This window comes from Etheostoma cragini, chromosome 9 (genome assembly GCF_013103735.1).
Source record: "Etheostoma cragini isolate CJK2018 chromosome 9, CSU_Ecrag_1.0, whole genome shotgun sequence".
NCBI classification, from domain to species: domain Eukaryota; kingdom Metazoa; phylum Chordata; class Actinopteri; order Perciformes; family Percidae; genus Etheostoma; species Etheostoma cragini.
Window position 1 is genome coordinate 24,387,117 of NC_048415.1, and position 15,902 is coordinate 24,403,018.

The 15,902-nt window shown below is 41.0% G+C and overlaps 1 protein-coding gene across 16 annotated transcripts in view; it reads right to left on the bottom strand.

The window, feature by feature from the left end:
• Positions 1–334: 334 nt before the first annotated feature.
• The window catches only part of fryl (furry homolog, like), an 80,629-nt gene continuing 65,061 nt past the window's right edge, over positions 335–15,902 (bottom strand). For 13 of the 16 annotated variants that reach the window (XM_034881769.1, XM_034881768.1, XM_034881770.1 and 10 more), the window contains 10 exons: positions 13,830–14,021; positions 11,616–12,016; positions 8,549–8,756; positions 8,281–8,430; positions 7,945–8,043; positions 7,054–7,122; positions 4,783–4,800; positions 3,782–3,892; positions 3,044–3,237; positions 335–2,268 (listed from right to left, as the gene is read on the bottom strand). In XM_034881769.1, the coding sequence (XP_034737660.1) occupies positions 2,028–2,268; positions 3,044–3,237; positions 3,782–3,892; positions 4,783–4,800; positions 7,054–7,122; positions 7,945–8,043; positions 8,281–8,430; positions 8,549–8,756; positions 11,616–12,016; positions 13,830–14,021 (1,683 nt within the window). In that variant the 3' untranslated portion in view covers positions 335–2,027. The remainder of the gene's footprint in view (positions 2,269–3,043; positions 3,238–3,781; positions 3,893–4,782; positions 4,801–7,053; positions 7,123–7,944; positions 8,044–8,280; positions 8,431–8,548; positions 8,757–11,615; positions 12,017–13,829; positions 14,022–15,902) is intronic. The other 3 variants (XM_034881759.1, XM_034881766.1, XM_034881771.1) reach the window with 2 other exon arrangements.

Here is a 15,902-nt window from a genome sequence, read left to right on the forward strand (position 1 = left end):
TCTTACACATTTTAACAAGCAATTTAGTGTAACAACTTTTCATTTTTCACCTCTTATTTGATAGGCTATTGGTTTTATTCAACATTTCAATGACTTCTTAAAACCATTCCCACTTTTCCAACTATTCTCACCACTTCACCTTCTTCTTTAGCAATAATGCCAGCAATCCTGTTTAGCTTTTTTTTGTTGCTTTTAAGTATTTGCTTTTCAGTATTCATTATATAAGCATTTTCTGCAGGAAATACTTTTTGTAGTTGTACTCTAATACTTGTAAACTTTCATAAAACATTTTATTCATGTTTCCACAATTGTAATAACTTTAAGACAAAGCTTGTACTGTATGATTAGGCTTTTATTCATCCAGAGAGAAGGCTGGTATGTGAGTGAACAAGAAAAATGTATGATGCACCTCTACATTAAAACATTTTCCAGGTAAATAATATTCATTAAATAATTAAGAACAGCATTCAAATGTACCAGACAAGCAGGAAAAAAGCTCTCCGAGGAATGAGTACAGTGACTGTTACACAATGTGCCATGACAAGATTTCCAGAAAGCATTCAGATAATGGTTAATGTCCTGCAGTCACAGCAGCAAGTAGAGCCATTCTGAAAACACAGCGCAGCTTCAGTGACGGCCATTTCCCATCTGAAAACGGGGTCAAAATGTATCGGAGGATGAGCGCTGCTTTACAACGTGATCAACCCACATGGACAAAAAATAAAAATAAAACCTTATCTCCCCTTAATGAGGCTTTAAGCAGAGCCTGTGCTGCTGGGCTGTTATGCTAACAAAAAGATCACAGTGGAGAGAAGGAATGCGTATGCCTTGGCTGAATTGGCGTGGTCCAACAGGAGATGGAGGCTACGTTAGATCTCCCATGTCATCACAAAGGCAAGCAGGTGACTGGCCCCACACCAGCCTGGCCCACTAAGCAAGAGCACAACCAACAACCAAGGCAGCCTTTGGGAAATTTTGGAGTTTTTATGATTGGATGACGGAGGCGAAGCGTTTCATTAATGAGTCAAATCTGGTCTTGGCTTTCTCTCATCACATTAGCTTTATACATACATCCTATTCGGATGAACAGTGCATTACACAAAAGTACAAGGGAAAAATACTGGTTTTACACTATACATTTTCTAAAATATATACAGAGTAAAATAAGTTATGTTTCCATAATGAGTTGTAGCCAGTCTGCACTTGTGTGCAATTATATGCATTTGTGTGTGAGTGTATACCAGAATATCCACTATACATCACACAGTCAAGAGTCTCTAAAGGCAGCTACTTATTTGGTTAAAGAGTGAGTTTTGCGTGAAGACCTGTTGAAGGAGACTCTCCTCTCAAAGCAGATCAATAAACAGATATATTTCTCTTTATACACTCCCTGAAGGCAAACGTCTCCCACAAGGTTACAATTACGTGTTAAATATCCTAAAATGTACAACCTAGGATGTTAGCTCTAATAAAAATACATTTCTCAAAAAAATATTCTTGCAGTGCTTCTCTCTTTCAAGCATGCTTTTGAAAACTTTTTAATCAAGATTTTTCTGTTCGCTTATGAATCTTAACGGTGTTTCCTCACACATACGACACCTCCTCTGGACTGTCTTACATGCTTCAATACCATCTACCGGCTCAAGCCCCCCCAAGGAGGCCACCGGTCAGTATGATCCAGCAAAAACAAAAAAAGAAAGAAAAAAAGAAAAAAAAACATCCCACTCCGTCCTTTCTTATTCTTTCCCAGACACACCACCAAACAACTTATTGCAACTGAATTTTGCAAGTTTGCTTAGTCTGGGAAAAGAAAATGCTTTAAGCATTCATACATGTAATAATATATATATTAAGAGTCACAGTTATTCCCACACATCCTTTAGCCCTTTATAGGTGGAGTCACATCCTCCTCTAAGGCCCCTCACTGTCTACCCTCTCTCTACAGCTGAGGTGAGGTCTGTGTAGAGCAGGGGGGGGGATATATTTGTCCAGTCCAGTCCAGGCTTGCAGCCTGCAGTACCACAGGTTCACAGTCCAGTGCTAACCATGGTGGTGAGGGGATGGCAGGTCTGCGCCTGACTCAGAGCCTCGTGGATCTGCAGGTTGAGCTCCATGAGGCGGGTGCTAGCCTGAGACAGGTCCCTGCTGGGGCCCACCACCGCCAGGCAGCCCGTCTGGCCCAGCGTCTGGTGACGGAAATAGATGTGCAGAAGGGTCTGGACCGCATTGTCTGTCTCGTTGCCAAAGATGTCATTGGGCCACAAAGACCTGCAGATAGAGGAGGATGGGTGTGTGAGCTCAGGAAGACAAAACTCTGAACAGAAGCTCTCTAGCAATGGGATGCACACAGTTAGTTTTATTGCATTTTAAGCATTCTTGTTCTGTTTTTAAACACCATCTGGCTTGCTTTAGGTGCATGGCAGTTTTTTGGTAAAACCAGGTCAGAACAGAAATTCATTTCAAATTTTGGATCTGAAAGACAACAATAAAACTCACTAGAAAAGACATGTCCTAACATAACATCAATAAAGTACATCTGACTTTGGAGCATTGCGACTGAAATAAACAGTAGGTTTTTGTCTCGAGTTAGCCAACGACAGTAGCTGATAATGGAGTTGCTCTGGGACATTATAATTTTATTTAATTGAAAAAATGTAAATGTCCCAAAGCAACTCTGTGACATCTAAAGGATGCTGCAAGCCCTTCTGCTTGTGTAGACTGCAACTCTACAAGGCAATGTGACCCTAACATGCTTATTTTCATTATCTACCCGTCTAAAATGTAATTGTTTAAGCTATTAAAGCTATAAAAACTCAAATGCATTCAAACTGCAATTATATGCATTAGATTATAATGAAATTGCGAGTGAGCACATTTAAAAACGTTATGGCACCATGATTTGATTCCTTGACATGATTAGTCCTCAACTTATAATTATCTTTGTTTAGGTTTTTTTTGGTTTGTTGGCTTAAACATTTTATTGATTTATTCTTTGTCGACTTATTGTATGAGCACAACAAGTCTGTTTGAGTCAGTTTCTTACCTAAAGAGTTTGACCTGTGTGAGGGCTGAGCTGAAGTCTCTTGCTCTCAGAGTTTCAACCAGTGATTGGATGGCCGTCTCTGTGTTGGTCTGGGAAGTGTCTGACATACACACATCCTCCTGGCCATCATTTCCTGTTTCTGCCTCCTTCAAACAGCTCTCTAGGATAGTGAGTTCTTCAGACATGTTGGTCACCTTAGAAACAGAGACAAACACATTCATTTCATTGCACTGCATATTACACTACGCATGTGCTAAATCTTCCCGAGAAGTCAGCAAAACAAACCAATGGAAAATAAATATGAACTGGAAGTGCTGTCTCTATCACTCCATATTATGAGGGATCTAATTTCATTAAGTACTAATCAAAGTAAAGCTCCAGCAAGATGTAGGACTGCAGTACACATTCAGCAGTGAATGCTTAACACTTCTGTCGTTAAAGAACCCCCCCCGACTGTATTTTACAATACAACGATGGAAAAAGAGACAGCGTTCTTACAGCATGACGTCTTATAATGCAATTAGTCTGTTCTTAATTCTCTGACAAAGATGGGAAGATGCAAGCTGTCACAGCGCCACAGTTGCTAAGGCAAACATTAAACTCTAACTACATGCAAAGTGCATTTCAGACATCTTTTATGATTTAAATGTGTGTCAGAAACAAACAACAGATATATGCATGAACATCAGTCTTCTTTTGAAGCAGTCAACAACCAATTCAATATAGGCTCCATCTCACCTCTGCCTCTCTCTTGAGGACGTCCACCCTGCTGATGAGCTTACAGTAGGCCTGGAAGAGCAGCAGCAGCTGGAAGTGCAACTTATAGAGCCTGCGACATAACTCCAGCTCCTACAGAGACAGAAACATAAAGAGTCAGATGCCGGCATAATTGTCTAGCTTGCACTTAAAGTTCTCTGATGATCATATGATTAGACGGATGGGTATCCTGGGTTAGATGAAAGGGTTAAAGTGGCCTAGAGCAAAGTGCCATCCACTTTGGGCCAGGGTGCAAGAGGCGAGTCTACCACTAGGAGAATTAGTCATGACATCTCTATTAGAAAACCAGCCATCACCACCTCCTGTGACACTCCCTATGGGCCACTGTCACAAGTATGGCTGACTAGATGAATGACCTGAAGGAGCAGGTTAATTACTGAAAATTCAGATCCTAATCCAGGAAAACATGGAGGGAGAAAAAAAAAAGGTAATTTGAACAGATATGGGAATGGAACAATACACATGCAAAATGAAAGTCTGACAACCATATGATCGCTCTACCCATCCTCTACCATTGATAATGCAGGCATCCCCTCATGAAATCATCAGTAACTCTACACTGTTGAGACATCTTCACTTAGCTATAGACAGAATCAGTGTGAAATACGAAGCGGTTTGATTATTGATTGGCCAGGCTGGATGTAGCAACAGAAAAAAAAACATATGTTGCCATACAGAATAACAGTAAATCATGATTGGGTGGATGGGAGAGTTGAGCTGGGTTACATGACCAATCAAGGCAGAGAAAGATACAGAGGTGGCTGGGGGGTGGTGACAGAATAGTGTGTGGTTGCCGACATCGCAGGTATGGAGAGAGAGAGAGAGAGAGAGAGAGAGAGAGAGAGAGAGAGAGAGAGAGAGAGAGAGAGAGAGAGAGAGAGAGAGAGAGAGAGAGAGAGAGAGATGAGTGTTTTGTCCGGATGTCATGATTATTAAGAGTCTATAATATGAGAACCACTTACTGCTAGATTTTCCATTTGCTAAGCAAGAAGGTGAGCAGGTCACACAAAAACCAACAAACAAAACAGAAGGAGAGAAAGACCAAGAATTAGAGAGCTTTAACATGACAGGCAAGGAGCGTTGGTTTATCATCTTCCCTTAACAAGTCAGTGAGAGCTCAGTGCCCAAACAGCTATAAGGCTCACTTCAGCAGTAACCGAAACCTTTATTCTGAAGGGCTGAATAACAGCATTATGCTGAGAAAAGATTTGATAGAAGCTACAGAAGGAGAGTGGTGTAAAATACTTCTGAATGTGTCGCCTTTGTGATTGAAGACAGTCGTTTTAACTTACGACAGCATTTGTGTGGTGCCAGGCTGAGAGGGAAGTTGTGAGTCAGCAGATCTGTGTAAGAAGCTCAAGCTACAAGTCAAAATGTCAACAGCTGTAGGATGTGAGGTGAGACCATGCAAAATCTCCACAAAACTAAAGACAATCAAGATAAAAGTGGAAAACCCTGTATGTCTCTCGTGAAATCCTCATCTCTCAAATTCTATTTTTTATATAAATGACTGCCATGTGAATATTTGTCACAAAATTGTGTCCAAAAACTTAAGTACAAGAATTGTACAAGATTGGCTGTATATGAAAGACAAAAAGATCCCACATTATCCTTTGAAGTCTAACTGAAATCCCATTTTGTCATTACCATTTGTACTCAAAAATAATGTAATGTTTATTTTAAATAAATTAATTGCTTTGTAATGGTGGTTTTCCACTCCATGGTCCCTACTCGACTTGCCTTTTTTTGGTTTTCCATTATGAAAAAAATTCCCTAGTACCTGCTAACAGGTACTTTTTGTAGTGCTAACTCAGCCAAGGTTCCAAGTAGGCTGAGGCGGTACCAAAGGTGACGTGGAAACCTGCAGACTGCTGATTGGTCGGAGAGAGAATCGTCACTAATCACTGCATCATCATTGCTAGCGACAGACGAGGGGGGGGTGGTCCTGCACAAACTTAAATAGTAAAATGAACTTAAATAGTTTAGGCAGCGTTTTATTTTTTTGCTGCCTCCACCTTCTTTTGAAACTAATGTATCTTCCGGTTGTGGTAACAAGCACACGTTGAGAATCTAAAGCACCTCCCACGTTCTGTGTGTGTCGTTAGGTCACGGCAGTTTGCTGCTATGACGACCAGCCGCGGCTAGCCTCAAGCATAAGGCGGTACTAATCTGTAATGGAAAAAGAAGGAAGGGGCAAGTCAAGGAGGAGGTCCCATTAATGGGAAAACCGCCATTAGTGTGCCAACCAATACCGTGGACTTCCATTAACAGTCCTTGTTTTTATTTTTACTAAACTACTTAGATCTATCCTTGAAGAACATAAGACTTTATTTAATTGCCAAAGTCACATTTCTTGACCCAGATTAGCACTCCCCATTTTCCGAGGTCTTTGGAAAAAGATCAGAAAAGCGCCTTTCCCTCTCAGTGGCTGGAGGGGCTGTTAGTGTTTGAGTTTGATTGACAGCTTCTGGTAGCCTAAGCCCCGGCAGGGGAATGAGAGACTCAGTACATTCTCTGTCATAGGCAGACAGTGTGTTGTTAGTGGTATTGAAGTGTAAGGACTATACCAGCCTCTCAATGGACGTCGGTGACATGCAGGAAGATTTACATTCTGTTTAATGTGCTGCTGCTGAGCAGCTTTTAGCTATCTAGCCAGCAAACCGTTGTTAGCAGGACAGGACACATGTTCAGGATTGTGAGTCAGATGAGGAGACTTAAGCAGAAAAGCTAATGTGGTTGTTGTTCAGACAATGGCTCTCGTGTTGTGTATCAGGCTGCTGTCTGGCTCACTGTGAACGTCTGCTCTGTCAATGATGAAACTTGAAGTAACTGCTTTATGCAAATGAAGCCATTTGAATTTTTGTATAAAACCAAGTTCTCCATCTACAAAGATGGAAAACTAATGGAATTCCAAAAAATAAAGACACAAATAGGGGATTTACTGTACAAAAAATTATAAAAATACATTTCTCCCTTTTGGTTTGTGATTTCTTTCTTAAAAGGAGATTACAGGAGATTGACCCAGCAGATATCTATGCTGTAGCAGAAAGAAAACATGCGATTGAAATATCTTAAGTCTTAATGCAGAGACCTCACGGGTTACAAAACCCATCCATTCGTCATGAAGTGAAAGTCTTTAACAATTTACTGGATTCCTAAAACTTCTTTTGATCAACACAAATACCAAATAACATTCCCATCCATCAAACAAGTACGTAAGTGTTCATTCCTACCTGTGCGTGAGTATTGGGTTGTTGGCTGCTGTCTTTGTCCCCAAATGTTTTCCTGCAGTTCTCCAGCCACTACAGGGTAGGGAGGTCAGAAATAGGTGAGATACATACATTACATAAGGATTAGGGCAGGGAAAGGAATACTGGCAACAGAGGCAAAATAAGAGCTTTTTTTTCTCCCTTGGATGGCTGCATCTACATTTGTGCATGTATACAATAAAGGGTGGTCAGGGAGTAAATCTAATAAGAGTGTTGTACTTAGCCAATTAAAGGAGGCCTGTTCCAGAGCTCGGGATAGTATCTTGTCCTCCAGGGACCATTGCCGTCTCATTCAATTAGCGCCCCAGCATCCCAGAACCCTCTGCAATCTCATCTCTTCATTTCCCCTCCCCCTTTGTTTCTCCTCCCACCCCTCACAGCTTCTTCAGCATGGCCTTCTATAACTGATTTAGGAGCGCTGAGAGTTATTTTTATCCTTCAGCAGGGGATGTCACTAGTGATGCAGACACTAACGGCAGCTAAATCTACTCTTACCCAACCATGATTCAATGTCTGTTCTGCTGATGAGACAAATTGGGGCTTTTCTTATACAGTATCAGCTATTTCTCTTAATGTCCTCTAGGCCTTTCCCTGGTGTGATATCATAGGGATAAAGGGCAATTTACACATGCTTCCTAACCCATCTCTCTTATGCCATTGTGAGATGTCAAACAGACACATACACACACACACACACACACACACACACACACACACACACACACACACGCACGCACACAGACACATACAGCAGTTGTTGCAGTCTTAAGAACCACGGAGGCAATGCGTCCCGAGGGAAAAAGGTTCAAAGACAATGGGAAATTAGATGAGTGTGGAAAATATGTGGTCACTTACAAGCTCTGCTGCCTCTCTCTTGGCGTTGTAGGTGTCTAGGTGTTCCTGCAACTCCAGCACACTAAACTTCAGAGTCTCCAACAGTCCACAAGAGACCAGCTACAACAGCAAGACAGGACACCACATAAATTAACCCACAACATCCAATACATAAACAGTACATGACAGAAAAATATCTACAGCAGGACACACATAAACATTAAGGAGTAGGCATAACATGCTGCACTATTGTCTTTCTTCAAAATAATAGGTACATTATTGCTACCACATTACGGTGTTTTAGCTCTTATTAGTTTTGTCAAAATGAGTTCAGACAACCATGCAGAACAGCCTCACCGTCTCTGCATCCAGCAGCACAGTGGGGCATTGGGAGTGAGACGTCATGACTTCCAGGGAGCTGAGGAACTGATTACCCATTCTTTGGAGCCTTTCCCCGAGAAAGCGTACAGATCCACGCGTAATGGAGCCAAATTTCCTCTGAATGCTCTGTGGGGCGTGAAATAAAAAAAATAATCTTGTTAATAATGCTTATAAGTAAACAATTGATTGTAGATGCCATAATAAATTGCAGTCCTGCAAACTGTCCAAGAAAAAAGGCATTTACCTGAAAGAGTCTGGAGAACACGTGGAACGTGTAAACAGCAGAGGAACCATCTGTATCTGACAACATCTGGTTGACGTGGCAACGCCAAGCATCTTCCTCATTGTCATAGGCAACAGGCTGGAATGCTGCCAGGATAGCAGAGAGAAAGGGCGAAGGGGGCGGAGAGGCCTGAATCTCTGGGAAGCAGTCTGCGTCACCTTCATCTTGACTGAAACACACACGAGGGCCAATAAGCAACAATCCGACATGTTCTACACTCCCCTCAGTCTTTACTGAAGGACAATGTAAACACAAACACGCTCATCCTCACTTGCTGCAAGTAAACAACCCCCACGTAGCTGCAGCTCTGCCTCCCTCCCTGCAGATTTTGCTGCAGTATATTGAGAGCGCTGATCTACTGCAGCACAATAACAACATATGAGCTATTAGCATTTTAGCATGATCCAACCAACCTTCACACATACATACCCACACACACACACACACACACACAGACACAGATACTCACAGGCCTGTAGGACCAAACAGCCTGAAGAAGCAGACAGAATATAAGTATCTAAAGCCTGCGCTGCCAAGCGCTGTAGCGGACACAGTCTCTGTCCTCATCCTCACCCCAACTAGTGCTTGTATTTTCTCTTTCCTGTACTCTCTCCCCTCGTCTGCAGCTCGACTGTGCTGCAATTGCTAACAGCACTAGCGCACTGCACTCCCATCCCACACAGGACTGCAGAGCGTTCTATACGAGCTAGGCTTCTACACAAACCGACACATACACACACTGTAAAACAGAGCCAGCTCTCAACCTTACAGTTGTACAGCGTTGCAAAGTTGTTTTTGTCTTGCTCTCTCCCGCGTACATAAATCCTCATACACTAAACTGGTTAGTGTCCCGCTGTTTTCAGACAATCACTCAGAGTGCACCCCAATGACACGCTTGCCAATCAATCATGCGTGGCTAAGAGAAGTGTAAGACCTAAAGTATAGTGACGTGTGCTAGTAAGAGGTTAAGTGACTCTTTGTGCATGTGTGTGTGAGAGTGTGTTAGCGTATGCATATTTGTTCAGTGTGGTTTAAACGCTGAATTTACAGCTGTCTTCTAGCCAGAATTGGCCCACCTTGAAGAGGGAATGTTTAAATGTGGATTGAAGCCAGCAGCCTACCCTGGCCCACCTTCATAGTTCCAGGTCACGTGGCAGCCATGCCAGGAAGAAATTACCCATCACACCATCTCAAAAGTATTCATCGCACACAGGCTAGGCCAGCCACACACTGTAATGCATAAACCTTCCTAAACAGTCAAAGCCAAACTATTGTTTTACCATCTGATAGCACTTTTTAATCACAATAAAAACATTAAAAATGAGAATGTAAAAGCTTGCCACGATAATTAAAAATGAAGAAATAAAAGCTGTACTGCTTTGTACTAGTGTTGACATTGCTTTCTTACAAACCCCAATTCCAAATAAAAACAGAATACAATGATTTGTAAATCCCTTTCAACCTATATTCAATTGAATACACTACAAACACAAGATATTGAATGTTCAAACTGATAAACTAATTTTGAATTTGATGCCTTCAACATGTTCCAAAACAGCTGGGACAGGGGCTTGTTTACCATTGTGTTACATAACCTTTCATCAGTTGGGGAACTGAGGACACATACTGTTGAAGCTGTATAAGTGGAATTCTTTCCCATTCTTGCTGGATGTACACATTCCAAAAAAGCTGGAACAGGGGCAACAAAAGCCTGGGAAAGTTGAGTAATGCTCAAATAAAAAATGTGGTTATTGGAATGTTCCACAGGTGAACAGGTTAACTAGTCATGATTGGTAATAAAAAGCAGCATCCCCAAAAGGCTCAGTCATTCAAAAGCAAGGATGGGACGAGGTTCACCACTTTGTGAACTACTGCTTACCAAATATTCCAACAGTTTAAGAACAACTTTTCTCAACGTACAATTGCAAGGAATTTAGTGATTTCATCATCTACAGTCCTTAATATCATCAAAAGATTCAGAGAATCTGGATTTGTGATTATTTGGCCAAAGATTTCTATCTACCTTGCTGACACAACCTCTAAGCTTTATGCAAATTATTGCGTAATTATGTCACAAATATGCAAATGAGCGTATGGCGTCCCCCGTGCCACAAATTGATTTCTGATCGGCGGGAAATACTGTCACTACATCTACATGTGCAAACTTACAACTCAACCAGCGGAAGCCATATATCAAAACCACCCAGAAACGCCCCGTCTCTGGGCCTGAGCTCATCTGAGATGGCCTGATGTAAAGTGGGAAAATATACTGTGGTCTGACGAGTCCACATTTCAAATCGTTTTTGGAAATCATGGACGTCATTGTCCTCTGGGCCAAAGAGGAAAAGGACCATCCAGATTGTTATGTGTTATTTGAAAGTTCAAAAGCCAGCATCTGTTATTCTATGGGGGTATGTTAGCGCCTTGAACGTTAAATATCTTGTCTTTGTAGTGTATGCAACTGAATATAGGTTGAAAAGGATTTACAAATCATTGTATTCTCTTTTATTTACGTTTTACACAACATACCAACTTCATTGGAATTGGAGCTTGTAAATGAGCAGTTCTAATTTTCACCCAGAAAAATGGTTAGAGGTCAGAAGGTTTTCTTTTTTCCACAACATTGTGACATTCTGCTCTTATTAATACCTATAAAGTGAACATACAATGTAATCAATCAATCATAAGCTGAGCTAAGTCAACGTATCTTAATAAATATCTTCTTGTTTCCAAGTTACTACTGCTCGTTTTCCCAGATGCTTTAGACGAGGCTGTGATTAGACTCAGTCATAATTAGCATTCTTTTTTACATCACTGTATGTTTTTTTAACCTCTCGTACGTAACGACATCTTTTCCATTTGTCCCTGCATTTAAAACTGTTCCATTTATGATTGGCAGTACAGAAACTGTTTTGGTGTGTCTCAGTAATGTAAGCGCAATCAAAAAGCTATTGACCAGTATTTATTTGTCATTTAAGTTACAGATATGGTAATGTATGATGGTCTTGATCCAAAACAATCCACCTACCTGGACATGCCAGAGAAATCCGCCTCCTCTTCCTCACAGCGCTCATCCAGCTCCTTCAGGGCCTGTGTCACATCATCCTCCCAGCCAGAGCCACAGGTGCTGTCTGGGTCTGGGTCTGGATCTGGTGTTGTCTCTGGTGGCATGGGCAGGGGCATAGATATCGGTAGGACTGTTGGGGATTCTTCCTCACAGAGAGACCCCGGTGGAGTGTCTATGGCCGGCGGGGGAGGGGGGGCTGGGTCCAGGTCATACTGAGGGTCCTGGGGTTCCTGAGCATCCTGCGAGTCTGGGAGGTCACACAGCTCTGATGGGTCAGAGGGCAGAGGGGGAACGCTGCAAAACCCCGTGTCCTCACTCACACTGCTGCTCAGCTCATCCGCTGCAGTCATGCTTACAGCATCCTGTAACACAAACAAGAAGGCGGAGATCAGGCGCAGTTTGGCACATCCCCCCAACCGTTGAATGAAGATTGCCAGGTTATTAAGACGACAGCTCTTCATATAATTTTGAGAACAAATTTACCCTTGAGCCTCTATTATAGGTTAAATTAAGACTACTATAGCCTATACTTAAGAACATACATTAGTTTCCCCTCATACAAGAGGGACTTCAAGTCAGCACTTTTTACGAGGTTCACTTCCTTGGAGATTGGTCTTTATGTCACTCTATAAGCTAAACGTCTCTCATTAGAAATAAAACAAAAAGAAAAGAATAATAAGCAGAAGCCAATATAAATCTATCACTGAAATGCCATTAAACACTTTCACAGATAAATGAGAAGTACTGTATACGATCCGAGAAGTTACATTTGTATACACAGATTTACAACCTGCACCCTTTAACTACCCATTAATGATGAACTGTATTAGTGACATAAATTCCCTTTAAAACACTAATCAATAGTAGGCACACACTAAGTGAGAGAACAGTTTCAAAATCCACAACCTAATATATTTATAGTTGATTCCATTAGGCCAAGAAAATCTTAATGTCTGACTCAGACACTGGAAACTACAAATAAATTCCATATGCAAAGTAACCATATTGATGTACCATAAAGCACATACATGGAGTAGGGATATCTGGCAGACGGTTCAGATAAAGGGTTCTAATTAAGAGCATTTGTTTTTCTTCCCTTGTTTTTTTTTTTTTTTTTTGTAAAGTCTGATGCATTAAGAAAACTGAGTGGCAGACAGCCAGCATATCACAGAGGCAGCAGCTATATTACAGAAAGCTTTTAGAAGTGGTCGTAACCATCCTGGAGGGAATGAGTAAGAGTATTGATGGTTTTATCCAGGACTCATTAGACTAAGAGCTGGGGCTGTGATGGGGGAGATGTCCTTGGCATGGTATTGAGAGACCATTGGCTGGATCGGGTTTCTAGAAACTTGCATCCTGTTCTGTGTATAAAACATAGTCACTAACATAAATACAGTATGTATGAGCTAAGACCATTGAAAGGTATAAACATTGGGCCATTGGACCTAAACTTCTGCAATACCTATACTGTGTGCAAATTAAAATTAAGGACAACTAAATATACTCAACATTGTTAGTATTAGTGATAAATGTCAGTAGCAGTGACAGTAAAGCTACTCATCACAAGACAGGCTATGGCATGTTAATATAGTAGCAAAGTGAAGGGATTTAATTGGCTAGAGTGCCACTGGTTATCAGATAACTATATTTTTTTAAAGTGAACACACCACTTGTAATGGACTTATACTCACACATGCTTCTGCCGCAGATAAAGGAGCTGGTGTCCATTTCAAGTTTTTAATGGAGGATTTAGTTGGAATGGTCAGTTGCTGTGTTATTGGAGGTGAGCAGTGACAGCCAGCCTGAGGTGAGCATTGGTTTTTATCTCTCCCCAAATTACACAAGCCCCGCCACTTAACTATTAACCACATATACAAAGGAGCAAGAGCTAGCCTTCAGCACCTATACTCAGAGCAAAGCAACAAAGCAAGCCACAGCAGAAGGAGTTAGAAGCAGCAAAAGCAGCACACGTCTTCACCCGACAGCAGGCAGACACGGTTATAGAACCAGCACTTTCACACCCATCCAAACCTCCCTGAAGGTAGCTGAGCCACTGCCTCAATGACAGGCATGCCAGAAGTACAGCTAAAGCAAATTAAGGTTGAACAGAAAGGAAAAGGGAAGCTAGAAAGCACCAGAGCACCACAGTTTTTTGCTGCCCCCGATTGATCGCACCTCAGGCAGCTGGCTGCTGTTGCTGTCTGAGTGGGCCATCTCCAAAATGGGGCTATCCAGTTGAGGAAGGGAAGGTAGAGAGGGCAGGACAGTTGCCTCCTCTGTCAGGGCACTGCTGGACGATTCTTGAGACTGCTGCAGGGAGTCCACATGGTTGGATGCGGTGTCGTCTGTAGCAGAGTCACTGTTAAGCTTGAGAAGAAAAACATCCGGACAGGTTAGCTCCTTCTGGTGAGAAACCGTATAAACACAGTTCAGACTAACATATGTCATCTGGTTTGATGCAAACCTTTTCGAAAAGTACACTACGTGCTAAAGTTGTCACTTTGTCAACTCAGTCTGAAGGTCTAAAGATTGTTGAGTGAGTATAATCTAGTAAAGCCTTCTGCTGCCATGCCTACATGACCTTACTTGCAACATGCTTGGATAATGTGCTGGGTTTCATATGTTAATAAACAGTGCTGCTCATGAGTAAAGTTTGCCTTAATTAAAAAATGAGGAAAATTCCAGCGTTTAAGGACAACAGTTTTCTGTATGTGTATACATGTATCATAAATAAATACATGTTCATCCTTAAAATACAGGGGGTATAAGTATACACCCCCCTATGTTAAATTCCCATTGAAGCAGGCAAATTGTTATTGTTAAAGGCCAGTTATTACATGGATCAGGATACTAAGAATCCTGATAAAGTTCCTTTTGCCTTTGGAATTAAAATAAACCCACATCATCATCATCACATACCCTTCACCATACCTACAGATTGGCACGGGGTCCTTTCTATTAAAATCATCTCTCAATGCAAATCAAACCAGCTGTTAGGCTTAAATAAAGCCATGCCAAACTCTAGGTATGGTGAAGGGTATGTTATGATGTGGGACTATTTTAATTCCAAAGGCCAAGGGAACTTTATCAGAATGCATAGTATCCTGATCCATGAAATAACTGGCCTTTAATAATAAAAATGTGCCTGCTTCTATGGAAATTTACCATAGGGGTGTCTATACTCATGACCCGTATTTTTAAGACAAACTTTTAATGTATTTACAACACATTAATCCACCATAAAGATTGGTGTCCTTAAATGTTGGATTTTTCCTCATTATTAAATTAAGGCATTAAGAGCCATGTCCAAATGATTTTCTATACCTCTTTTTGACTTAAGTAGGAGTTACTTTACTTATGAGCAAGACTATAAGGCGCTTTTATAATTTACTAGAGGGTGTGATCAGTTTAGAATGAATTAGTCACTTTGTTCATTATGATTGTTAACTTGTAAAGTTACTTCAATACTGTATTAGCTTACACTAAGACTTTGTTTTAACATTAATGTTTTGTGATGCTTATTCTTTGCAGTTGAACAAAAAAATGACATTACCCATGTTTCTGTATCAAACAGAGCATGACTTTTAGTCATTTTAGTCTTCCATTTAATTGATCCAGCACAAAAGGTAAGTTCATGCCACCATCAATAACAGTTATGTATTACGCTGAACTATTTCAACATTCTGTTTAAACACACACACATAAATGCTGCATGCTCATTCTTCTAGTAGTAAGGAGTAATACTGGATGACTACAAACATTTTTGAGGCAAATATCCACAAGAGGAAAAAGCTAATTCTCTCAGCGTGCACTACAAAGATCAAGAAGAGCAGAAGATGAGAGAAAGAAGCCCCATAAGACTGAGGTAAAGCATTTCTAATAGCATTATTATTGGCAGCTTTGGATAAGACCTTGCTTGCAAAACAAAGCTAAAGAGAGTTGGAGTCAAGTGGCCAAAAAATGCAAAGAAACATGCTGTTATTTTAAATTCTAAATCCTGTCATATACTTGAATTAGATTAAAGGAATTGTATTCAATTCTAAAACTATAAATCTTCTCTTGATAAAACTATCAATAATCACTGATTTCCCTAAGTCAAGCCAAATTGAATCCATTTATCTGAGTATTCCTATAGTATACTTACCTATCAGGAAAAATAAAGCTATGAAAAAGCATAATAGCATTAATCTAGCAGTCAGAAGAAGAGGGACTGGGCTGAGTTTTTTTTTTTGGGGGGGGGGGGGGGGG